At 38.9% G+C, this 22,622-nt stretch overlaps 2 protein-coding genes across 6 annotated transcripts in view; one reads left to right on the top strand and one right to left on the bottom strand.

Annotated features, from left to right (window-relative positions):
- The window catches only part of LOC127969047 (protein phosphatase 1B-like), a 32,087-nt gene extending 22,173 nt beyond the window's left edge, over window positions 1-9,914 (top strand). For 4 of the 5 annotated variants that reach the window (XM_052570643.1, XM_052570642.1, XM_052570641.1 and 1 more), the window contains 5 exons: window positions 836-1,681; window positions 2,743-2,860; window positions 3,355-3,466; window positions 4,088-4,145; window positions 4,813-7,057. In XM_052570643.1, the coding sequence (XP_052426603.1) occupies window positions 851-1,681; window positions 2,743-2,860; window positions 3,355-3,466; window positions 4,088-4,145; window positions 4,813-5,100 (1,407 nt within the window). In that variant the 5' untranslated portion in view covers window positions 836-850 and the 3' untranslated portion in view covers window positions 5,101-7,057. Of the gene's footprint in view, window positions 1-835; window positions 1,682-2,742; window positions 2,861-3,354; window positions 3,467-4,087; window positions 4,146-4,812; window positions 7,058-7,847 lie in introns of those variants that run through there. The other variant, XM_052570646.1, reaches the window with a different exon arrangement.
- Window positions 1-18,298, bottom strand: part of LOC127969044 (DNA mismatch repair protein Msh2) — a 290,453-nt gene extending 272,155 nt beyond the window's left edge. Inside the window, exon 1 of the mRNA XM_052570633.1 lies at window positions 18,295-18,298. The gene's annotated coding sequence lies outside the window, so the exon portion shown is untranslated. The remainder of the gene's footprint in view (window positions 1-18,294) is intronic.
- Window positions 18,299-22,622: the final 4,324 nt, after the last annotated feature.

Genomic DNA, 22,622 nt, shown 5'->3' with positions numbered 1-22,622 from the left:
GATGAACTTATTTGCTGAGGATTGTCTGAAATCTGTAGTTGCTATTTGATGAGCTTTTGACAGTTTGTCTGTTATTATCTTCGTATCTGCTGTTACAGTAGCCTTTAGATCACGTCATGATTTGTCAGTAACTTGGCAGATGTGTGTGGCTTCCACAGCCTTCATTCTCATCTCATACTATTGTGTACACACTGGTTTTATGAACAAAAGAGGATTGATGACTTTGTGTAATGCTAAAGATCATTGTTGTTAGTGTTACGGCTTTGCTGGTGGCTGAAGTGTTTATTTGGATAATTTCCTAGAAGGCCAACCAGTGTTTGTTGATTTTAAATGGTCAGTTGCACATTTAGTTATTACAACATGCTTTTATTAAAGGGTTAGTTCACTTAAAAGTAAAATTTTTATTTACATTTGTGTTATTCCAGACCAGATAGCCAAAACTTAAAAGATAAAAGATCCATAAAGTGTTATAAAGATGTCATAAGAGATATGAGCTTGGATTAGACTGCTCTATTCTTATGGTTTCAATTTATGCCACCCCTATGACTTTTTTTTTTGGGATCTTTTATGTTTTGGACACCCAGACTTCCAATGGAACCTTTCAAGGTTCATTTTAATGTGTGTTTTGAAGATTAAACAAAGCCTTATGGCTTTGGAATGACATGAGGGTGAGTAAATGATGACGGAACCTTTTTTTGTGGACAGAACCAGAATTTTGTGGTGAACCATAACTTCTCAAACAGCACTTTGTTATTGTTGTAATATGTACATTTTTAAGTTTCTCGTATTGCTTTTTCTCACATAAACCAACTTTGCATCTCTCTTTCTCTTGCAGACAGTGTCCTGAGCCATGGGGGCCTTCTTGGACAAACCGAAGACAGAGAAACATAATGCTCACGGAGCGGGCAATGGTCTACGCTTTGGCCTGAGCAGCATGCAGGGCTGGAGAGTAGAGATGGAGGATGCACACACGGCCGTTGTTGGTCTACCACACGGCCTAGACGACTGGTCCTTCTTCGCAGTATACGACGGTCACGCTGGTTCCCGTGTAGCCAACTATTGCTCCAAACACCTGCTGGAGCACATCATAACCAGCAGTGAGGACTTCCGTTCAGGGCCCGACTCCGTGGAGGGTGTTAAAAGCGGCATTCGTTCTGGCTTCCTAAAGATCGACGAGTACATGCGCAACTTCTCGGACCTACGTAATGGCATGGACCGTAGTGGCTCCACGGCAGTTGGCGTGCTGGTGTCTCCTGAACACCTCTATTTCATCAACTGCGGAGACTCCCGTGCCGTACTCAGCCGTGTCGGACAGGTACGATTCTCCACGCAAGACCACAAGCCGTGCAACCCACGTGAAAAAGAGCGCATTCAGAACGCAGGAGGTTCTGTGATGATCCAAAGGGTGAATGGTTCACTTGCTGTGTCACGTGCCCTGGGGGACTATGACTACAAGTGTGTGGATGGGAAGGGCCCAACTGAGCAGTTGGTATCTCCGGAACCGGAGGTGTTTGAAATCCCGCGTGTTTCAGAAGAGGATGAGTTTGTGGTGCTCGCCTGCGATGGCATCTGGGATGTGATGAGCAACGAGGAGCTGTGTGATTTTGTGCGCTCTCGATTAGAGGTGTTGGATGACTTGGAGAAAGTCTGCAACTCTGTGGTGGACACCTGTTTACATAAGGTAAGGAGATCACAGCAGAGGTCTCAAAAGCATAGTTCATCCAAAATAATTACATAATGTTGTCACTTACCCTCATTAACATTTAGTTGCCTTAAACATTTAGGAGCCAAATTACTTTAAAATCGCTTAATTGTATTTGTGCCATAAAATATGACTGTTCTTGAAGAATATTTCTGGAACAACAAAATACATTCTAATTCAACCTACGGTGTTGGGATGGCTAAAAAAATCTTGATTTTAGTCTATTCTCGTTCTAGCCTGTTTTCATTTAACGAATGGAACATTGAAGCGCACCTCCCATCTAATAAATCGCAATAAGATTTGTGCTTTTTTACTTTTGACATTAAACAGTGTCAAATTTCAAATTCTGCCCATTTTATTATAGTATTCGAACCAAAAATGCAGTTTAATTTGGAGTGACAGACCCCTGTGGTGCCTCAGTTTAAGAGAAGAGTGAACTCTAGAGAGGAAAATTTTGCTAAATATATGCACCACATAAGTTGAATCATTGAGTCTTTACGTAATCGTTACATTCCTTCTAAAAAACAATCCCCACTCCCGTTTTCTACGCTGCATTTAAGTGTTTCATTGATGGTATCATGGCATTCAACATTACAAACCCTCCAATACTCTCCAAAAAATGCACAAGCCTTTTACTTGTGAGACACCAGCTCTCCAGATGCTCAGACAGAGCCTGGGACCTTGTGAGTGATGTCACAGCTCTTGTATCTGGCATGGATTTGTTCAAGCTGATGTCAGGGCTTTCCGTTATTAGTCTGTAACCTTCTTCATGCTTTTTCATATATACATTGGAAACTAAACTTAACCCCCCTTCCACTTGCAAGATTTCTTTCTCTATGAAGGTCTGCTTAGTGTCTAACTATGAATAGATGTCCCAAATTTCCATCCCAGGTAAATATCGGCGAATTCGGAGATGGTCTAGATTTATAGTGGTTTACAAGAGAAGCGTGTGGTGCCACAAACACAGGTTAGATTTTTGTCTAGTGGACTGTCTTTTTTAACCTACCATCTCTCTCTCTCTCTCTCTCTTTATTAACCAGGGAAGCCGTGACAACATGAGTGTTGTTCTAGTATGTTTCCCCAATGCACCGAAGGTATCAGAGGAGGCTGTTAAGAGAGAGGCCGAGTTGGACAAGTTCCTGGAGGCTCATGTGGAAGGTAAGAAGCAGTACTTGTTCATTTGTCAGCCAGTTTTCTGCGTTGTACATCCAGTGTGGTAGAAATGGCCATTTTATAATGCAAAAAGTCCTAATGCCAGACCTCAAGTGTAAGTCATGCGGTTTAAAATTGATCTGTTTGGATTGCAGTTCTCTTCTTCTCCCTCTGGTTCTTCTCTTTCAACATTCTGGCATGTTCTAAACTATCCGGAGGCTCGTAGGATCTTTCCTGGATGGGGACTATATTCATTCTGAAAACGATTCTAGTGTTTTTCCAGTTGACATGTAGTTAGGACAGCTGTGATGAAACCTGTTTGGCGTTCTTTCTCTGCCCGGATATTATTTTTCTCACACTGTCTTGATAAGTGCGATGGTTGATCCTGTGCCTACACCATTCTAAGGTTTCACAGCAGCAATTACAGTGGAGGAAACACTCCAGGCTTCCATTAGCAGTTTGTTGCCCTACATGTGTAATATAATTGTCTCTCTCTGCAGAAATTATGGAGAAGTCAGGGGAGGAGGGCATCCCAGATCTAAGCCATATCATGCACAACCTTCGTCCTGAGAGCATCCCCAACCTGCCACCGGGTGGTGGTCTCGCTAGCAAGTAGGGGTCCAAACTTAAGTTACATTTGTCCTTGTTGTTAGGGCTGGTAAACCGCAGACACGCATATGTTAGTATTGATCATATATTGATTAATAGTAGTTATTTCTGCCTATTCTTTTTATTCTATGTTTTGCACTTCAGTCGTTAATGTAATATTTTTCTTATTGAACACTGTTACGCATGTTGTATTTTACACACATTGTAATGTTGTGATGCCTAAATTTGTAGCAGTCTATTTTATTTCTCATTCATTTAGAGACAAGTTTTAATTTCAACCATCTCAAATATTGGTAGTAACATAAAAATTATTACTAGTTTTGGTATAATCCAGAATTGTATTTTATTTATGTGGAAATTGTATCTCTTTTTTAATGTTGTTATAATTCAATAAAACATGATACTAGATTATATAAATATTGTGAAAAAGGCCCTTATATATTTGAATTTAGAGCTAATAATATTGCAGTGGTTAATGTTTTTTACCACCCCCCTATATAATGTTCAAAAAAGTGTTTTTTCAATTTATAAAATTCTGGTTTTGCTATGGATCATATACACTTCTCACTATTATCTTCAGTATTGTTTTTGAGTTCTGTCTAATGTCTCTCTTCTGTCATCCAGACGTAGTGTAATTGAGGCCGCTTACAACAGGCTAAACCCACACAGAGAAGAAGATGGGGTGAGTTTTTCCTTGCTGTTTTTATCTTATAAGAACAGAACAAAAGGTCACCTCAGTCTTGCTTGGACTTAAGTCTGTCCGTTTACTTATCGTCTTACAGTACTTTTAAATGTATAACACCTGCAATTATTTTGACTTAATATAGGTCTAGGTGACGCATTCATGCATACATTTACTCCCTCAATCATTTGAGAGTGATACATTTAGCAAGTGATTAGCAAACGTCCTACTTAGGGAAGCATAACTGGTACTCCGAGATAGATTTATATATAGGGCAGATTAAACACCCAAACACCATTTATCTTTAAAAGCAGTGCCTCTGCATTTAAGATTTAAATGCAAGGCTTTTTGTGCAGGCCTTGGCTTTGTTCGTCCGTCTGTGCTTGTGCCACTCTGACAGTTTGTATTTGTATGTCCGCATCTTGGTAATGCTTACTTCAGTGAGTTTATTGCTCTAAGACTTGAGAAGAGACGTGTGTTGACAAGCACCTGCATCTTTTGTACCCTTGCGCGCACACACAGACGAACACACATTCACCACATTTTATCGCTCCTCAAGCGTGCTGCTTTCTAAATGAAAAGGCAGTGTAAGGTCAAGGGCAGGTGGCCCGCTTTTAGCGGGATCTCTTAACCTGCTCTGTCCACTGACACTGGCGTCTTGCACCAGGACAGCCAGGGAGGAGCAGTCGGCGGTGAGGAGGATGAAGAGGGCAGCTCCGCTGCCGCCCACCTGCTGGAGGCACTACGACAGTTCCGGCTCAGTCACCGAGGCGAATACCGCCAAGTGCTGGAGCAGGCGCTGTCCACTTACGCCACGACACGGACTGACCCCAAGGAGGAACCTCCCTCGCCCCCTCCGTCCCCGGCCACTGAACCCCTCAGCTCTGAGGAGGGACAGGACGAAGCAGCTACGTCACAGTCTTTGGACGAGCTCTCCGGCGCCCCCACTGCATGACCCTGTTTAGTACCCACTAAACCCAGCCCTGCTATCAAACCCTTTTCCCCAGACCAGATCTCTTGCCTAGATTGCTAGTTTGCTTTTGGCAGTCTTCCTCCTTAGAGCACTTCCAGTGCAGGTTTTTGGTTGTCTTTATGGATTTGTAATAGCACTTTGGGTGGATGTTTGTGTTTGTGAGCCCTGTAAACAGTAGAAGTCGCATACAAAGGAAGTTTTGCGCAGAATTCTTATCACTAAAAACCTGCTCTGCAACTGCAAGTGAGTTTAACCTTGGCATATCCCAGCTCAGTCTGCAGTAAGCACTTTCCCATATCTCTGCACTTAGCCTAGTGTTTTTAAAATGAGACATGGAGGTGTAATCTAATGAAGTGTTGAAGAGAGAGTCCACCTAGACATAAAAATTGTCATGTACTCGCCCTAAGTTCATTCCAGTCATAATGGCTTTATTCTATAGCACACAAAGATATTTTGGAAGGTTTATGCATCTTTTTTATGTGTTTTTGTCTTTTTTGTTTGTGTTTTTAGAGTTTGTTTAGTTTAGTTTTATGTTGTTGTTTTTGTCTTTTTGTTGTGTTTTTAGTTTTTGTTTGGTTTAGTTTTTTTTTTTTTTCGTGTGTTTTTGTCTTATATTTTTATTTATTATTTAGCTTTTTTTTCTTTTTTTTTTGTACAAAGTCGTTGTGCAAAGACTTTAATTACATAGGTGAAAAACATTGTTCAAAATATCTTTTTTTGTGTTCTGCAAAAGTAAGTTATACAGGTTTGGAATGACATGAAGGTAAATAATGAATTTTTGGAGACCTGTCCCTTTAAGTAGATTTGAACACTGTTACCCCTGAATGATTTTTTCATCACCATTTCACACCCAAAGAGTTTACCCATGTATTTAGTGAAACATTTGAAATAGCAATGGTTTATGTAGACAATCTGGGCTGTGCCAAGAATACACACAACTGTGCCATGCGATGCATGTGTACTCCTTATCCTGGGTTGTTTAGTGGCTGATCATAGTTATACTGTAGTAAACATCAGGTACAGCTTAGCTTCTATTATGCTCTTTATGTAGTGTGTTTGTGTGTGTATGTGAATCAGCTGTTTGAAATGTGAGATGATTAACTGATCAAAAGCAATTCTTTCACCATTTAAAAGGGAACTCTAATGTTGTGTATGTGTGTATTTTCCTCTCTCTCCATATCTTTCATATCGGTTTATAATTTGAGCTGACCTCTCGAATATGATTGTCCTGTGTCTGCTCTTTTGAGTGTTCACAGTTAACTACTATCCAGGTGTGTCCTTGAGGAAGAAGCACAAAATGGAAATGCACTGGCTTTATAAGCGTGGACCGTATGAGATTACAGAAGCTTACACAATCATTTGTTCTTGCAAAATTCTCCTTTCGGCGGTTTTGCTGATGCAATCATCAATACAGAATGCTTTACCTTTAGATGGACTTAATGCAATATTCTACACATTAAGCAACGCTGCTCAATGATCATTCATGAATGTCTGTACACTGCAGTATTTGCACAGGGCTTCTTATCTTATTCTTATGACCCGAGTTTTTGGAAAGCAAGCTGAATTCTGTCAATGTGAATTGTCATATCGCAAAATATCTGATGTTCCAAACTGCTTTAGTTTTGTTTTCTTTGGATGGTTTTATCAAGCCATTTAAACCTGATTACTCTCTTTTTTTTTTTGATTCGGAAGTTAATGCATAACACAAAACTGTATAATCCTCTTAAGAGTTAGCGTAAGTGCATGCATAATGCCGCCATTGTTATATTAATCTAATGTTAATAATATACAGGCTCAGCAGAATCAAAGCTTAAGTGTCCATAGAGCAGCATTTGCTGCCTTGGGTTTTGATTTTATTTTTTTATTTTTTTCCTGGGCAAAGGTTTGTATTCATTTTGTTTCATGCTGAAGTTCAAAATAAATCAAATTCAACTATTGATATCTGTCTTTGCTCCCATTCATTATTAAATTTGAGATGACACACACCACACAGAATACTGATAGTCTCAAGAGTGCTTTTTATAGCTTATGTTCTTAGTCATGAGCCTTGTTAGTGGAAGCTTGAGGTAAGTGAGCTTCAAATGTGCTTTAATCGTTTAAAAGCAGGGAAAAAGTGAGTTTTCCTATCGGATGGAAATGCAATTTAAATCCGTAAAAAGAATGTTGCCCAGGCCTTGTAGGGTTTTTTTTTTGTTCCCACCCTTTTTTTTTGTAGTATCTTTTCATGATTACATATATTATTATGTTGGGTTTATCCTATTTTGGTTGTATGCTGTTTTTAATGTTATTGGCCCACTGTCTACATTTGAGTCACCTGTTGGTTTGGTTTCAAAGTTTGGGGTCTGTATTTGATGAATTTGGAAAAACATTGTTGAGAATGAGAATGCCCTTTATGTTCACCATTTATTTGATCTAAAATACAGTAGTATTCTTAAATATTACATCCTTAATAAATGTATTATATTTTTCAAAATTAATAATAATAATAATAATAATCTTACTGACCCTAAACTTAATTCTTGTAAACTAAGTCAGTGCTCTATTTTCTGTTACATGGAATTAGAATATTCGGAAATCTTCCTTTCTCTCCTTTTCTTGTCTTTCCCACCCTCAAACGTTTCATTGTTTCTGTTTTCGTCCCCAGTTGTCTCTAGTGAGTGTTTTACCCTTTTTTTAAATTTTCTCTGTTTACTCATTTTTTTCCCTTTCTTGTTTTCTCCCTGTCGCAGAGCGGAGGTGACCTGGACGACCCCTGGTAGCCCGAGCAGCCAACGGCTTCTGAACCACATGAGAATGTCCTCAGTTCACACAAGAAAACCCTTGCTCACACACTTTTTGGTTTCAATTCGGAGAGCGTCATAGGAAATGTTAAACGACGAGTCTGGGAATATATCGCTTGTTTTTTTTAAAGATAAAACTACAGAATTGTTTTTTGTTTTTGTTTTTTAAAGAACTGCATTGTATGGTAGAGAGATTTATTTTTACTCCACAACCCCCTTCCTCCTGAGATCTGTGTCCATTACACAGAAGTTGTTGGATGCTAATTTGGAGACATGAACTCTGAACTCAGCTGGAGGAGGGCGGGGCCAGTGAGCTCTGAGGGGGACGGGGACCCTCGTTCAGACACTGCTCTTTTTGAACCCCTTCACACCACGCATGTGCAGCTTTTGGAGGCATGATCTTCTTGTTCACAGTTTCTGCCGCCCTCTTCTTTAACCCTGCGACTCTTAACAGGCTCTATCCCACCATCTGGACAGCAGCCACAGAAATCTAATGTATCTGTTGTGGATTTTTCTTTTTCTCTTTTGGGGCAGAGGCAACTTTCCTTTAGTGGCATTCATTTTGGTGCTTGTTGTTAAACATGAAAATTAAAAAAGAAAAAAATCCCAGAACAGTCTTAATACGTAATCTTGACAGCAGGAGATTATTGCGAACCCGCTATGAATTTGGAGACTTCCTCACAGTCGCCTCAGAGACAGTACATAAAAACTGAACTCCTTCTCTCTTTCGCAGCACTCTTCATTCCCTGCTCTCCCCATCAGCTTGCCTTCTGGTTTGTGGTTTTCTCTTGCAAAAGTCAAATTTCAAATAGTTTCCCCCTCTATCATTTTGACTCAGCATTTTTAACTTTACAGATTATATGGCTAAATTGGTATTGTTTGATTGCACTCACATTTGATTACAAAAACTAAACAAAATAATAATAATAATAAAATCTATATGAAAGAGACGCTATGAAAAAGTAGAGTAATTCTAAAGTGAAATTGCAGAAATATGTATGTGTATATAGCTATATATATTTTCTTCTGTTTTAACAGTGGAGTTAAAAAGTGGGAGGCGACGCTCTCTCCTCTGACTGGCTGATAGGTACTTGAATATTCATTATGAGTGGTTCTGATTTTTTGATTTTTTTGGGGGGTAATCCTTAATGTAGGATTGTTTTTGAACCGTGCCTGTAAAAGGTGAACCATGCTGTAGGGGTGTACTTACAGGACAGTTGGCTATGAATGAATGTATGTACCCCAGTTTTCCACACTGATACACAATACATACACCCTCACACACCCATTTGTACATGCTCATGCGTAAACCTTTCATAAATGCTTTTATTGTTTGATTAGCTTCATCGTATACATTCACGTTCTTACTCCATGTACTTACATGTGAGTTTTTTCCTGCGCTGTGCGATCATCGGACACAGACATGCTCTGGGGGCCTTTTCTTCCTCCTTTTTTAGTTTTTGCTCGTTTATTCATCGACTTCACCTGCTCTGGTGTGTAGCTTTAAAATGAGTGTTTAATTGAATTTTATGAGATGATTATGTATGTGTATATATATTTTTGCAGTTTTCCCCTCTTCTGATACATATAACTTGTAGCCATATGCTGGAAAGTTTCATTTTAGGACGAATAGATTGAGTCAGTTTCCATTCGAGATGGTAAAGAGATATATTTTGTGCGGTGAGTGCTCAAGGACATTCATTTGCGTTGTGTATATCAACAATTTTTGATGCATAGAATAATTGAGACAAAGTATTTTATTTATTCCAAGTTTGTTGGCTTAAGAAGAGAGGGTTTGGCCAGAGGGGGAAACTACTGTCCCGTGTGTTTTGGAGAGTGTGATCGGATTCTCTTGCTCTCATGTCCTTCCTCTCTTTCTCTCGGATTCTCTCTAACCACCCGATGAGCCCATGTAATGAACGTCCCCAGTATGATGTTGTGATGATGTTTCAGTAGCAAACAGTGAATAAAATGTTCTCCTCAATAAAGGATTGCTAAAGTTTGATGTTAACACAATGACTTGCTTGTGTTTGAAATGTAATCTCACAAAGTTCCAGGAGGGGAATGAAGGGTTCACATCTTAAATCATTCTGAACTTACTGATTGTTTTGAGGAGACTTCTGTCCACCTTATGTTTTATCACATAGGCTATTTTCTGTGAAAGTGTGAAACTTCCAATTCATTTGCAGCTGTAGAATACAACAGTGCACTTCCGGTTTCAGGAGCACATTCCCCATTCATTTTTGTTGTGGTATATTTCTCATGATTCTCTGATTGGATGCAATTTCTTAGCAGAATCATGGGTAATGTAGTCTTTTCACCAGAATTTCCACTGCCAAACACCAAGCTAAAATAAAGCCAGCTGATGGCTTTACCAAAGCATATACCTTCAGGTAACCTCTAGTGTCTGTTCACTTTGTCAGAGACCTTAAGAGTATTTTTCCCAAGTGAATTTTTTTTTTCTATCTCTCTCTGTTTTTAAGAGTTAAAAACCATGAAATCAATCAGGCTGACCAGCTGAGATGAATTATGGTACACGCTTTGATTTGAAGCAAAAGCATTTAAAAAAATTGGACAAACACACGGGTGTGTATACATACATACTCAAACACTTAAGTAGTTCAAGAACAGGATCATAGTTTATTTTTTTTCTGGAATTCTGCTGTTGAACAGTTATTTAGAAAGGTTGAAATAATGCAGGCTGGTGGCTTTAACTAAAGCAGATGCAATTGATCAACCTTGACTCACAGTAGGCCTGTCTTCAAAGGTTTATACGTTAATAAATATAAATAAATTCCTCCATAGGAAAAATGTATGGTATTTTTACTTCTAGAACCCACCTGCTGATGGGAAACCTTAGGATAACTCTAAAGTTGCTTTCTAAAAACTCTTTGCACCACTAACCAGTGAGTTTATGATTACGATAAAACCTCATATTTTGCTTTTCAGTATCAAGCAGGCTGTTTTTGTACTGCTAAAATAACTGGAAGCTGATGAGACTGGAAATTCTAAGTTAAAAATAAGGTGGATTGAACAACTAAGGTGTTCAAAGGTGTTTTAGAGGTGTGAGTGGTTATGTCGGTGGAGTAGCACAAGAGGGCGGAATAACGGAGTTAAACAAGTCAAACTTTCATGTGAGTGCTGCAGAATAAGAGAGCCTGCTGTGATCCACTGATGACTTTTTTTTTTTTTTTTTTTTAAAGCAGTATTTTGTTTTCTTGGAAGTCTTGAGTTTTGCATTCCCCAAAGTCTTTAAAATAGTGTTGATTTTATTGTAGAACAAAAAAAAAAACTGGTTTAGCTTTAGGCAGCAGTGTATTTCCTGCTGGTTGTCTTTTTGAAACTGAAAAGATCCTGTTTCATTATGAGGATGTTTGTCACTTTACTGTTTTAGTCTGTGTGAATGAAGTGAGAAAAGATGAGGAACAGTGTGCATTACACCTCAGCTGACTGCACATGCTCACCTGACTGCTGGGTGTCGAGGGGTCATCACCTCTCACCTCTTCCGCTAATCATCAGCAGAGACGTCCTGAACTGGCTTCTATTTTTTTTTTTTTTTTTTTTTACATCTGTACCTCATTACAATGTCTCCCACTGCAAAGTCTAAATCCCCTTAATGATCCAGTGTAGACCCACCCCCATCTAAAAAGTGTCCCTGCACAGTTACACAGTATTGTTTCCCTATCCAGGATGCCATTAAGGTAATCCATACTCTTCAGGCTGAAGCAGTAGGGAACTTGACTGTGCGCAACCTCTCAGGTTTGTGGATTGGGAAATTTAAGGAAGGTGATTAAACGGTCTGAAAAGGGTTGGGGAAGCTAATTTAGTTGAAACACCTGTTGCTTGAGGCTGAATGTAAAAATAACAATGTTGTAAATTCCTGGTGTAGAGCAAAGCAGGAAGTATCATAGACATAGATTTATTAAAGGGATAGTTCACCCCAAACTGAAGATGTTATTGGCGTACCTTAAAGTCTATTTAAACCTTTCTGACTCTGTGACTTTCACTGTGTGGACAAAATGTATTTATTAGTGCTGTCAAATGATCAATCGCATCCACAATAAAAGTTTTTGTTTACATAATGTGTGTGTACTGTGAATATTTATGTATATATATCGACACACATGCATGTATACTTTTAAGAAAAATGTTACATTATTTGTTAAATGATATAATTGATATTTAAATATATACATGTAAATATTTTCCAAATCTATGCTGTATGTGTGTGTCTTTATATATACATGATAAGCATACACCGTACACACACATATGTAAACAAAAACTTTTATTTTGGATGTGATTAATCGCAATTAAAATATGCAAGACGAGGTAAACCAGTAAAACAAGGTCCAAAGATTTTTTATTTTTTAAGTTAAGCTTTTAATTTCTCTGAATGCAGAATGGCATTTTTAGACAGAAGGGCAATGGTTAAATACATCCGTTTAGCTCATGTTTCCATATAAAAACAATGGAAAAGTGTGTGGCCTATCCTTAATGTGCCAGAAAATGCTTCCTAGCTGCAAATCAGACTCCTAGCAGCTCAATTCCTGACACAAATCTCATTTGAGAAGATTTATGCTAGAAAAACAAACAGATCATCAGTGTAGCGAACAAATTGCCTTACTGTGTAGCTAAAAAGCCCCTTAATGTTTGCATTGGTTACTTGCACTCTTTCAAACTCCCAATATATAAAGCTAGCATCATGTTTTGTAACGGCCTGCTAAAATACCTTAGTTCATGGGTGCATAGAGTTAGCACTGGGGGTCTGAGCGGTTGATCGGGAGGGTGGGCGTGGGGGTGTTAGGGATTACCCCCTTTTCCAAAGCCTAGTTACATTGCAGAAGTAAATGAGCTGTTGAAAGAATGCACCAAGGGCAGGAACAGCCGTACGTCCTGGGGGCCGAAGCTTAACCACCACCCGATTGGTGGGATTACAGCGGAAATGAGAGGACAGCGCAGGGGACCCAGAGCCAGGTAATTCAGCTCTAATTAACCACATTCACCAACCCGCATGTATTCTTCTCCACCTTCTCTTCATTCCTGCAGGATTTGTTCCTACCTGTTGAGACACAGTTACTCTGTGAATTCACCGACACATTGTCTGGGAGCAGAACGCTGTACATTTGGATCGAGGCGAGTGTTGCAGTGAGTGTATTTCACAGGTCGCTGTAAAACATTGCAGCTCTTGCAAGCCGCAGGTGTTTCACGGCTAGCGTGCTTGTGTGATAAACTTTCTCTCAGTCTCATCTGACTCCGTGTTTGTCAAGTGACGTTAATTATGCCGCTCCCCTGCTGTGTCTTTCTCTGTTTCTCCCTCTCTGAGCTGTCACCTCTGTGTCAGTGCATATCCCTGAGTCTCAGCATGCGGCGTCCATTGGAGCTGAATGTGCCCTCCCTCTCAGCCACCGGCCCACCAGCCGGCGCTGTCCTGACATGACAGGCCATTGTGTTTGTCCAGCCAGGCCGAAACCCCTGGCCGCAGGAAGGAATTAAGAGAGGATAGGAGGGGAGAAGTAATTGTTTAGTCACTGAATTCTGTAGATCCCTGTGTTAATTATGCGATTCACCACAAAACACTGTCAAGTCAAGTGAAAAGAGCAGGAATGCCGGTGAGAGCGGATCAGAACATGACACCTCGGAGCCCCTGTGAGGTCAGGGCAGGACCGTGTGTTTGTAAGGGTAAGATAAGCTGCTCACATACACCAGGCTCCAATTACAGGCCTGCCCATTCATATGCGTCTCTGAACGGCTCGTCTGGTTTGCCAGCAATTTTTTCGTAATTAATAGGGTGTGAGAATCTATGTATGCTGTAACATGCATCTGCTGAGGAAAAGACACACTGTATGTTGTGTAACTGACATCCTAGTGCTCTCTCAAACATGTTTCTGTAGTTCTGTACTCCAGGGGTTTTCAAAATTGGGGCCCAGGGATCCACTAGGGGGCCAGCAAGAAATGTAAAGAGAGAGAGAGAAAAAAAAAATCAGTAAATATGAAGTTTTTTATTTATATATATATATATATATATATATATATATATATATATATATATATATATATATATATATATAATATGTGTGTGTGTGTGTGTGTGTGTGTGTATATATATATATATATATATATATATATATATATATATATATATATATATATATACATGAATCATATAAATATTCCTTTATCATATATTAAATGCATATATAATAATTTATGTACTATTATAATAAAATATATGTATGGTGTTAAAATAATATTGCTCTGATATTTTATATAACAGATCATTTAGTACATATTTTTTCAGAAATATTTTCATGCAAATTACGTAATAACTTATGTATTCATTATATTGAATAAATCATATAAGTTACATATTTTAAAAGATAACTGATTTAGTAAAGGAAAATGTACAAACACTTAATATAACTTATTGTAATTATGATAATTGTATAAATATAAGTGTGTTTATTTTCCTTTATTCTCCTTTATTTTATAGAAAAATGTCTCTTATATTTATATACAGTGGGGCTCGAAAGTCTGGGCACCCCTTGCAGAATCTGTGAAAATATGAGTAATTTTCAAAAAATAAGAGAGATCATACTAAATTCATGTTATTTTTTATTTAGTACTGTCCTGATTAAGATATTGTGCATAAAAAATATTTACATTTAGTCCACAAGACAAAAAAAAATGCTGAAATTATTAAAATAACCCCCACTCAAAAGTTTGGGAACCCTTGGTTCTTAATACTGTGTGCTGTTACCTGATGATCCTCGGCTGTCTTTCTGTTTTGTGATGGTTGTGCATGAGTCCCTTGTTTGTTCTGAACAGTTAAACTGAGCAGCGTTCTTCAGAAAAATCTTTAAGGTCCTGCAGATTCTTCAGTTTTCCAGCATCTTTGCATATTTGAACCCTTTCCAGCAGTGACTTTATGATTTTGAGATACATCTTTTCAGACTGAGGACATTTGATGGACTCAAACACAACTATTTAAAAAGATTCAAACATTCACTGATGCTCCAGAAGGAAACAAGATGCATTAAGAGCTGGGGGGTGAAAACTTTTGAACACAATGAAGATGGCCAAATTTGTCTTATTTTGTTGAAATATAATTTTTTTCCATTTAGTTCTGCCCTTCGTAAGCAACAGAAGATACTTGTATGTTTCCCGGTACACAAATTAAGTACAATTTACCTTGATCTTCAAATTCCAAAAGTTTGTTTCCAGTTTATCTGAAACAAAAAACATACATATATATATATATATATATATATATATATATATATATATATATATATATATATATATATAAAATCACATAGTATGAATATGTTTAGGCCTGCTTCAAAATTGATAGTTGTCTTTATTTTAGGGTTATTTGAGGACTCTCGAACTCAAGAAGTTTGAAAAGCTGTGCTATATTCACTCTATAGTATCAGTGAACATGCTATTGTGTAAAATGTATTTATATTCTTCTTCACAGATGTGCTCTAGCCTGGGGAAGCAGACCAATGTGCTCCTAATATCCATCTCCATATTATGGCTTCTCTTTTGTAAGTGAGGAGAGAGAGGCAGATACGATCAGGTGCAGGAGCCTCGGTCTGCAGGCTAGAGCGGCTCTGAAGGAGACAGGAGAGAAGAGGAGGAAGTCATTTATGGGCTGAGCATGTTTCATGCCTCAGAAACCATGTTGAATTAAATAGAGTAATCACTGCTTGAGGCCACCCTCTCTCCAGTTCACTCTCTCTTTCGCTCTTTGTACCTCATTTGCTGCTGAGAGGAGTGGATTATCACTAGATCACCGCGGAGGCCGGCCCAACAAATCCACACACACTTTACTTCACCTCAAGTCTGTTTGTAGACGCTAAAGCCTGGTGTATTTCACTTTTTTTGGCATATTGTAGTCTCATATTTTTGTTTAGCCAATCGAAAGCTGGTGATCAACAGTTTCATTGCGTCTGATTTGTCCACCAACCTGTTAGTCATTTGACCCCGCGTCCTGCAGCCTGCCGAAGGAGAAGAACCACAAGAGATAAAAATAGTTTTGATTCAGATCAACCGAAGCGTTTAATTCTGGAGGTGCCCTCGGGCCACTTCGGTGAATGCTCTTAATCCACTTCTATAATGCACATTGCCCAATTGTGTATGTGCATTATCTGGACACAGTGTGCGCTCCTTTGGGCGGTCGTTGTGAAACAATGCTGAGTGTCTCCTGTGAGCCGTATGAATTTAGATGATGACAGCTGAGTGTGGAGACAAGGCTGTATATCTTATTTATGGGGTGAAGGGAAAGGTAGCAGCGGGACATGGGTGACATATTGAGAGACTGTGATGAGGAGGCAGAGGGAATGACTGTGAGCCGCTTCCGCCAGGATAAGATACTGATGCCACAGAAAGGATGAGCATAGTTGTAGTCGTTTTTGTTGTTGTTGTTGTTATTATTGTAGTAACTGTTGTTTTCATGCTGTTCACCGTAGACTTTGCATCTTCAAATTTTGCTTCCAATGCTCAACCTTAAAAAAATGTACATAACTATTTAGAAAATGGTTTATAATTGAAATAATTACTGTTCTGTTTAAATTTCTGTTCGTCAAATAATCCTGAAAAAAAAAAGTATAAAAATAAAATAAAAAATTAGTTAAGCTGCACAACAAACTAAAAATAGGTGGATAAGATTAATTTCTGAAGGATCATGGGACACTTAAGACTGGAGTAATGATGCTGATAATTCAGCGTTGCATCACAGAAATAAATTATATTTGAAAATATATTAAAATAGAAAAGTTATTTTTAAATTGCAATAATATTTCATGATATTACTGTTTTTATGTCTTTTTAAATACAGTTTGAATTATTCTTTTATTCAGCAAGGATGCATTAAATTGGTCAGAAGTGACAGTAAAGACTTTTAGAAAATGTCTCTTTCAAGTAAGTGCTGTTCTTTTGAACTTTCTATTCTTTGAAGAAATATGAAAAAAGGGATCACAAAAAATACTAAGTGGCACAACTGTTTTCAACATTAATAATACAAATAAATAGAGAAGGATTTATGAAGGATCACGTGACACTGAAGACTGGAGTAATGGTTGCTGAAAATTCAACTTTGCCATCAGAATAAATAATTAAAATAGTTATTTGAAATTGTAATAATATTTAAAGAAAGTACTGTTTTACTGCATTTTTGGTCAAATGCATGCAGCCTTGGTGAGCATGAGAGACTTCTTTCAAGACTCACTGACACAAACTTGGTAGTGGTACATCAAATTAAACTTGTCAGATTTTACGAGCTTTGGTTGATACAGATGTTACTGCCAACTAACATTTAATAACACGATTACAAATGAAACCATGATTTATAGCTCTTTTTTTAATCTTTATACTTGTACACAGAAACTTCAAGAGAGTGTTGGCCATGTATAACAGGAATCCCTTTATCTCATATATTATTATTATGTATTTATTAGTACTGGAACATCACTTTTGGTCTCTGTCTGGCCATTTCTCAATTTACACACTTGAATTGGCCACAGCGAGCAGTGTTAATTTCACTTACCAATAACCAATAGAAATTATCAACCTGGATCATATTAGTGAAGCTTCCCCATGATCTGAACATCTACTGATCTGTGGCTCAGTGCTTTATCCTGCTTTACTGTTCAGTGTGGAATGTTTTAATCCAATAACAGACACAGAAGTGCAGGCCGCAGTGCTGCCTCACTGTGTGCCCCCAGCGGGTGGCAGCAGTCTCCACTGTTTGCGTGATGGAGGTCCTCTGGTGGGCTTTGAGAACCTGACAGCTCCTGTCTGTAAGGGTCTTGTAAACATGCAACATTCAAGGCTTCTAATTCGGGCTTTTAGCTGCGAGCTCATTTGCAGATGCCTCAAAGCAAAAGCAATCTGGTCAGAGAAAAGTTTACTTTAAGACTGAGGCACAAAACATACTTACTGAATCGCCAAGGGAGTGTGTGCATTTGTTTTAAGGGACAGTTTATGCAGAAATAAACATTATGTCACCATGTACTCATTCCAAACCTGCATGGCTTACACTATTTTGCAGAACTATTTTTTTTGATATTTTGAAGAATGTTTCAACTTGTACAGTAAGTCACTGAGGTCCAAAACAACATTGCTTTTCATTGACTTCTATTACATGAAGAAAAAAAAAAGTTTTATCACAAAATTTATATTTAATAAAATACTGCTCATACTGTAGTACTGAAAATAATTTGTTTATACACACACACACACACACACACACACACACACCTCCAAAAGTATTGGCACAGTGAGTCCAAGTCCTTTATTGTTGCAGTAGATTGAAAACATTTGGGTTTGAAATCAAAAGATGCATATGAGACGAGATCAACATCTCTGCTTTTCAAAATGTTTAAAGTGGTACTTGATGTTTCTTTCTATTTATTTGTGAAATTGACTTGCACCCCCAGTGTACTGAGGTAAACTTGTGAATAACCAGGTGACTGATGGATCATCATTAATGCATATGACAGTAATACCTAAAGCCCTTTACTCTCAAAGCTGTTCACACAGCACTCAAGAGGGGATTTATAACTGCAGCATCCTCCCACAGTCCCCCATCACCATTCCACCTGTTACCTCTCTCTCTCTTCCATAAACAGAAATGCTTCTCTCTCTCGCTTTTATCCCTGAACTTTGTCACCTTTCAAAATCTCCATCTCCCCTTCTTTTTTTCCCCCTCTCCTCTTCCCTCAGATACACCTGTGGCGGTCTTATCTGCACCTGTGCTGTGTGAGTGTGGTATTATGAGATTAAGGATGGAGCTCTGATGATCGGATGCAGGTCTTAATTGGAGTGGAAGGTGTGCTTGGCTCCAGCCAGTGATTTTTGACAGTATGAGTAGGGCTCAGAGCACTGATACCGGACCTGGTTGGTGGAACGATGTCAATATAATTCTCTAATCATTTCTGATTGGTCCAGGGACCTCGGTTGGGATAGACGGATAAGGAAAATGACTCCCCGCTCTCTTGTATTTCAATGTTTTCGCACTCTCTCTGGCTGTCCATTATAATGCAATCATAACTGAAAGGTGTTCCCAATCAGGATTGCGGATTAAGAGATTACGTTTGCATTGTCGCTGCCCATTGTGAGGGGTCAAGCCCGAGTAATTTTGGTGATGGAGGACTGGTGCGTTTCCGTGCGCCATTACCCAGGTCACCCTGACAGCTTGTGGCAGGTGTGTCCTCTCTAATGACAAAAGACCATATTGATATAATTGCTCTTTTTGCGATTAATTTCATATTGTAATGGGACGGGATTTAGCAAAGCTCTCCCAAAAACTCTCAGCTTCTCATTACAGGAAGAGCCCGTCATAGAGTCTCACTGCGATGTTAATATAGGTCATCGTAGTAAACGAGCACCCATTAGGTTATTGTATTATCGCTTGCCTTTTAGATGTACACCAAAACAGCCTAAATTAGGGTAAAGAGGCTCACGGGAAGATTAAAAACCAGAGTTGGTTCCTTTTGTCACTTTTGCATCTACAACAAGTCCCAGGTTGATGCGTTTGAAGACTCTGTGCACAGATTGCACTTGCTTCGGGGCATCCTGCAAGCATCCGGGACGGCCTCTTAAAAGCCTGAATTAGAGCCTCTGAATTTTACATGCATGTAATGGGGTTTTCATTTGGAGATCACCCGTTCAACATGGGCCGTTTTACACGAGCGATCTTCACGACCGAGTTCCACCTGAGGATAAAGAGCACTGCAGGTAAAAATTGGATCGTAATTACGGCATGACCTCCTATCAGCTGGTCAATCCCATTCACTTGGCCGTGTGGGTTGTGAAAGCATAGGGCATTGTGTGTTTGGGATGCCGTTAACTGAAATGGCCTTTGACCAGACCCCGTTGTCAACACGCACCACTTATTGGGCCTCTTTCGCCCTGTGTGTCAGGCTTCCCTCCATTGCTCTCCATTCATTTCTCCCTCCTCAGCAGGCCGTCATAAAGAAACAGGCCCAGCCGTTGACCCCGCCATTCAGACCGGGGCTCTCTGCTGTGCCCAGCATGCCGTCTAACAAGCATCCGCCTTTTCTGATGGTTAGAATTGCATGGGACCCTCTGGGTCAAATCCAGACCTGGCATATGCCCCAGTTTCGCATCAGTGTGGAGTAGGCACACCTGAACCCTCGCCCTCTTAAATCAGTTACTTCCAAAAGTTTTAAGAGCACTTTTCAATTAACGAAGATGGGTTGAACCTCCCACAAAAAAAAGAAAAAAAAGAATGCATTAAAAACAATGACCGTCACTTAAAAAAAAAAAAAAAAGTTCTGCATTCTGTCAAAGCCACGGCGTGCCTGTTGCATCCCTTCAAAAAGACGGCGTGTGAAGACATTACTCAATTATTGCTCCTAAGTGCCTCTTAAAATTTAAGTGCTGCGCTGTCTGTCAAGCTGCCATTATGTTTAAAGGCTGTTCCCCTTGTGTCTGTTCATCTTATCACTTTTAGGGCAATTTCATAACGGAGCAATTTAATCCACTGTGTGGTTTCAATCCATCGAGTTCTCCAGCGGTATCACTGCAGTATACACACATGTGCACACAGCCAGCCAAGCAGGAGAACACTGTGTTTTCCACAGTATGTTGATGGCCGGTAAGGTCACACTCTCTCTCTGATAGGGAAGAGTGGAAGATGAGCAGGTCTCTGTGGAGTGAATAAATGTGTAAATGCAGGTCGTTCTTCTCTAATCCACAGAGGTGGAAAAGCACTGAGCCGTTAAATAAGCAGAGAGCTGAGCCGCTTTGCTCTTCGCATGCATATTGACCAGAGACTTAAGATGATTAATGCAGCACTTTAGCACTGCAGAGGAGAGTGTGTGTGTGAAAAAGACAGGGAGATGGATAGTGAGAAAGAATAGAGATGTTGAGAATCTTAATTGTTTTGTTTAAACGATAATGACTGCTTGAAGGCTGAGGTGATCGATTCGACATGCAAAAATGGTTTTAATCAGAATTTTTGTCTTTGGTCCAGCAAAAATATCTGAAAATCATTCGAAAAGATACATTTACATGAAGATGGTTTCTTTATAATAATAAAATTATTGTTTTTTCTCATATCACTCATAAATTATTTGACTTGTTTTAAGCATGTTTTAAGCAGGGGAGTCCTTACACCTTAAAAAAAAAGACAAGAATATATGGAAAAAAATCTAACTTCAAAAGATTTTCACTATGCATTGCTATTTTATTTTTTTTATTTTTTTATATGTCTTATATTATTACGCAATTATTTTATAGCTTTTTTTGCAGTAAAAAATATCTAAAAACCTTTAAATTATAATCAATTTACTTGAAGCCAAATTTCATATATATCAGAGAAAGTTTTTCTCATATAATTGAGAATTTATATTTCCTTGTTTTAAGCATTAGGATTGGTTTTCACTTAAAAGGGGAAGAAAAGCGATCAAATGAAGTAATAATTCAAGACATTCTGTAAATTTAATTCTTAATATTGTACACAATTTATCTAAATTTCTTTAAAATATTTATTTCTTTTTTTTTAAATGTGTAAGTCCAATTAACTGCTGTTTTACTGCTGTAAAATGTCACTGGTTGGCAGCCCATATACCCATAGGGAACAATTCCCAGGCCATGAGATGAGAGAAATGACAAGTACACCGCACAAACAGAGCTCACAGATTTTGCGAAGCACTATTTGAATTCAAGAAGTTGCGTTTGACATCCCTATCCCAAGGTTGCACCGCATTCACAGAGAGCGCTTGTAATTGTCTACTGACAGCAGGGTGAAAGGTCAGATGCAATCGGGACTCCGGTAATTTACTGGTGGAAGTGATTTACATGTGTGTTTGTTTTTCATATTCACCACTACATGAGAAATTGCATTTTTAACAGGGCGGGAGGGAATGCAGAACAGTTGGATGCTGATTGCAGATATTCCACATGTGCTCGGTGTATGTGAGTGTGTGTTTTATTGTGCATATTTATGCGGTCACTCAGTGCTCTCCCCTCTAACACAACCTTACGGAATACCTCAAAGCGTGTGGACTTTTGCACTATATAAAAATCTGAATAAAGTAGTAACTGTATGATGCTTTTGTTAAAAAAGATGTTGAAATCAGAAATACTCAGCAAAGAGGGTACAAGAATAGGCATGTAAAGCATTTGATAACAGGCTTTTCATTGCAATGGGCTCTGCTGAACAGTACACGTCCAAAGACGCTGTCATTTCATGCAGCTGCATGTCACAATAGGCCAAAAGGTGAATGCTATTCAGCTATAGACTGAACCAAATAGGCAACGTCAGATCCCGCAAAGCAATAAACCTTTCATAATACAAGAGGTCATCTTTCTCTCCGTAGATTACCTGTACGGCTGCAGATCCATTAACCTTGAGTGGAACGCATGACCATTCTCTGAGCGTTTTAGGAAGGCAAATCAAAGATGTAAGGGAGAAAATGGGAGCTGTGAAATCATGCAAAAGGGTTGCAAATAAAATTCCGATCTAAAAATGGTGTTCTAGTGTTTGTTTGATTCTTTTATAACACGCAGATTTTGAAAGCCTGAGGTTGAGATGTGCAAACGTTTCATAAGAGAATATCTTCGAGGTCACGTCCTGTCATTCTATGATTGGTTCATCAAGCTGAAAGAGAGAAGAGCGGATAGCAGTTAACCACAGTTGAAATCAGTGGATGGTATTTTCGCACGTGAGCTCACAGGACCTTGTTTGGAATG

This window comes from Carassius gibelio, chromosome B12 (genome assembly GCF_023724105.1).
Source record: "Carassius gibelio isolate Cgi1373 ecotype wild population from Czech Republic chromosome B12, carGib1.2-hapl.c, whole genome shotgun sequence".
Lineage (NCBI taxonomy): Eukaryota > Metazoa > Chordata > Actinopteri > Cypriniformes > Cyprinidae > Carassius > Carassius gibelio.
This window is presented reverse-complemented; position numbering and strand designations above follow the sequence as displayed.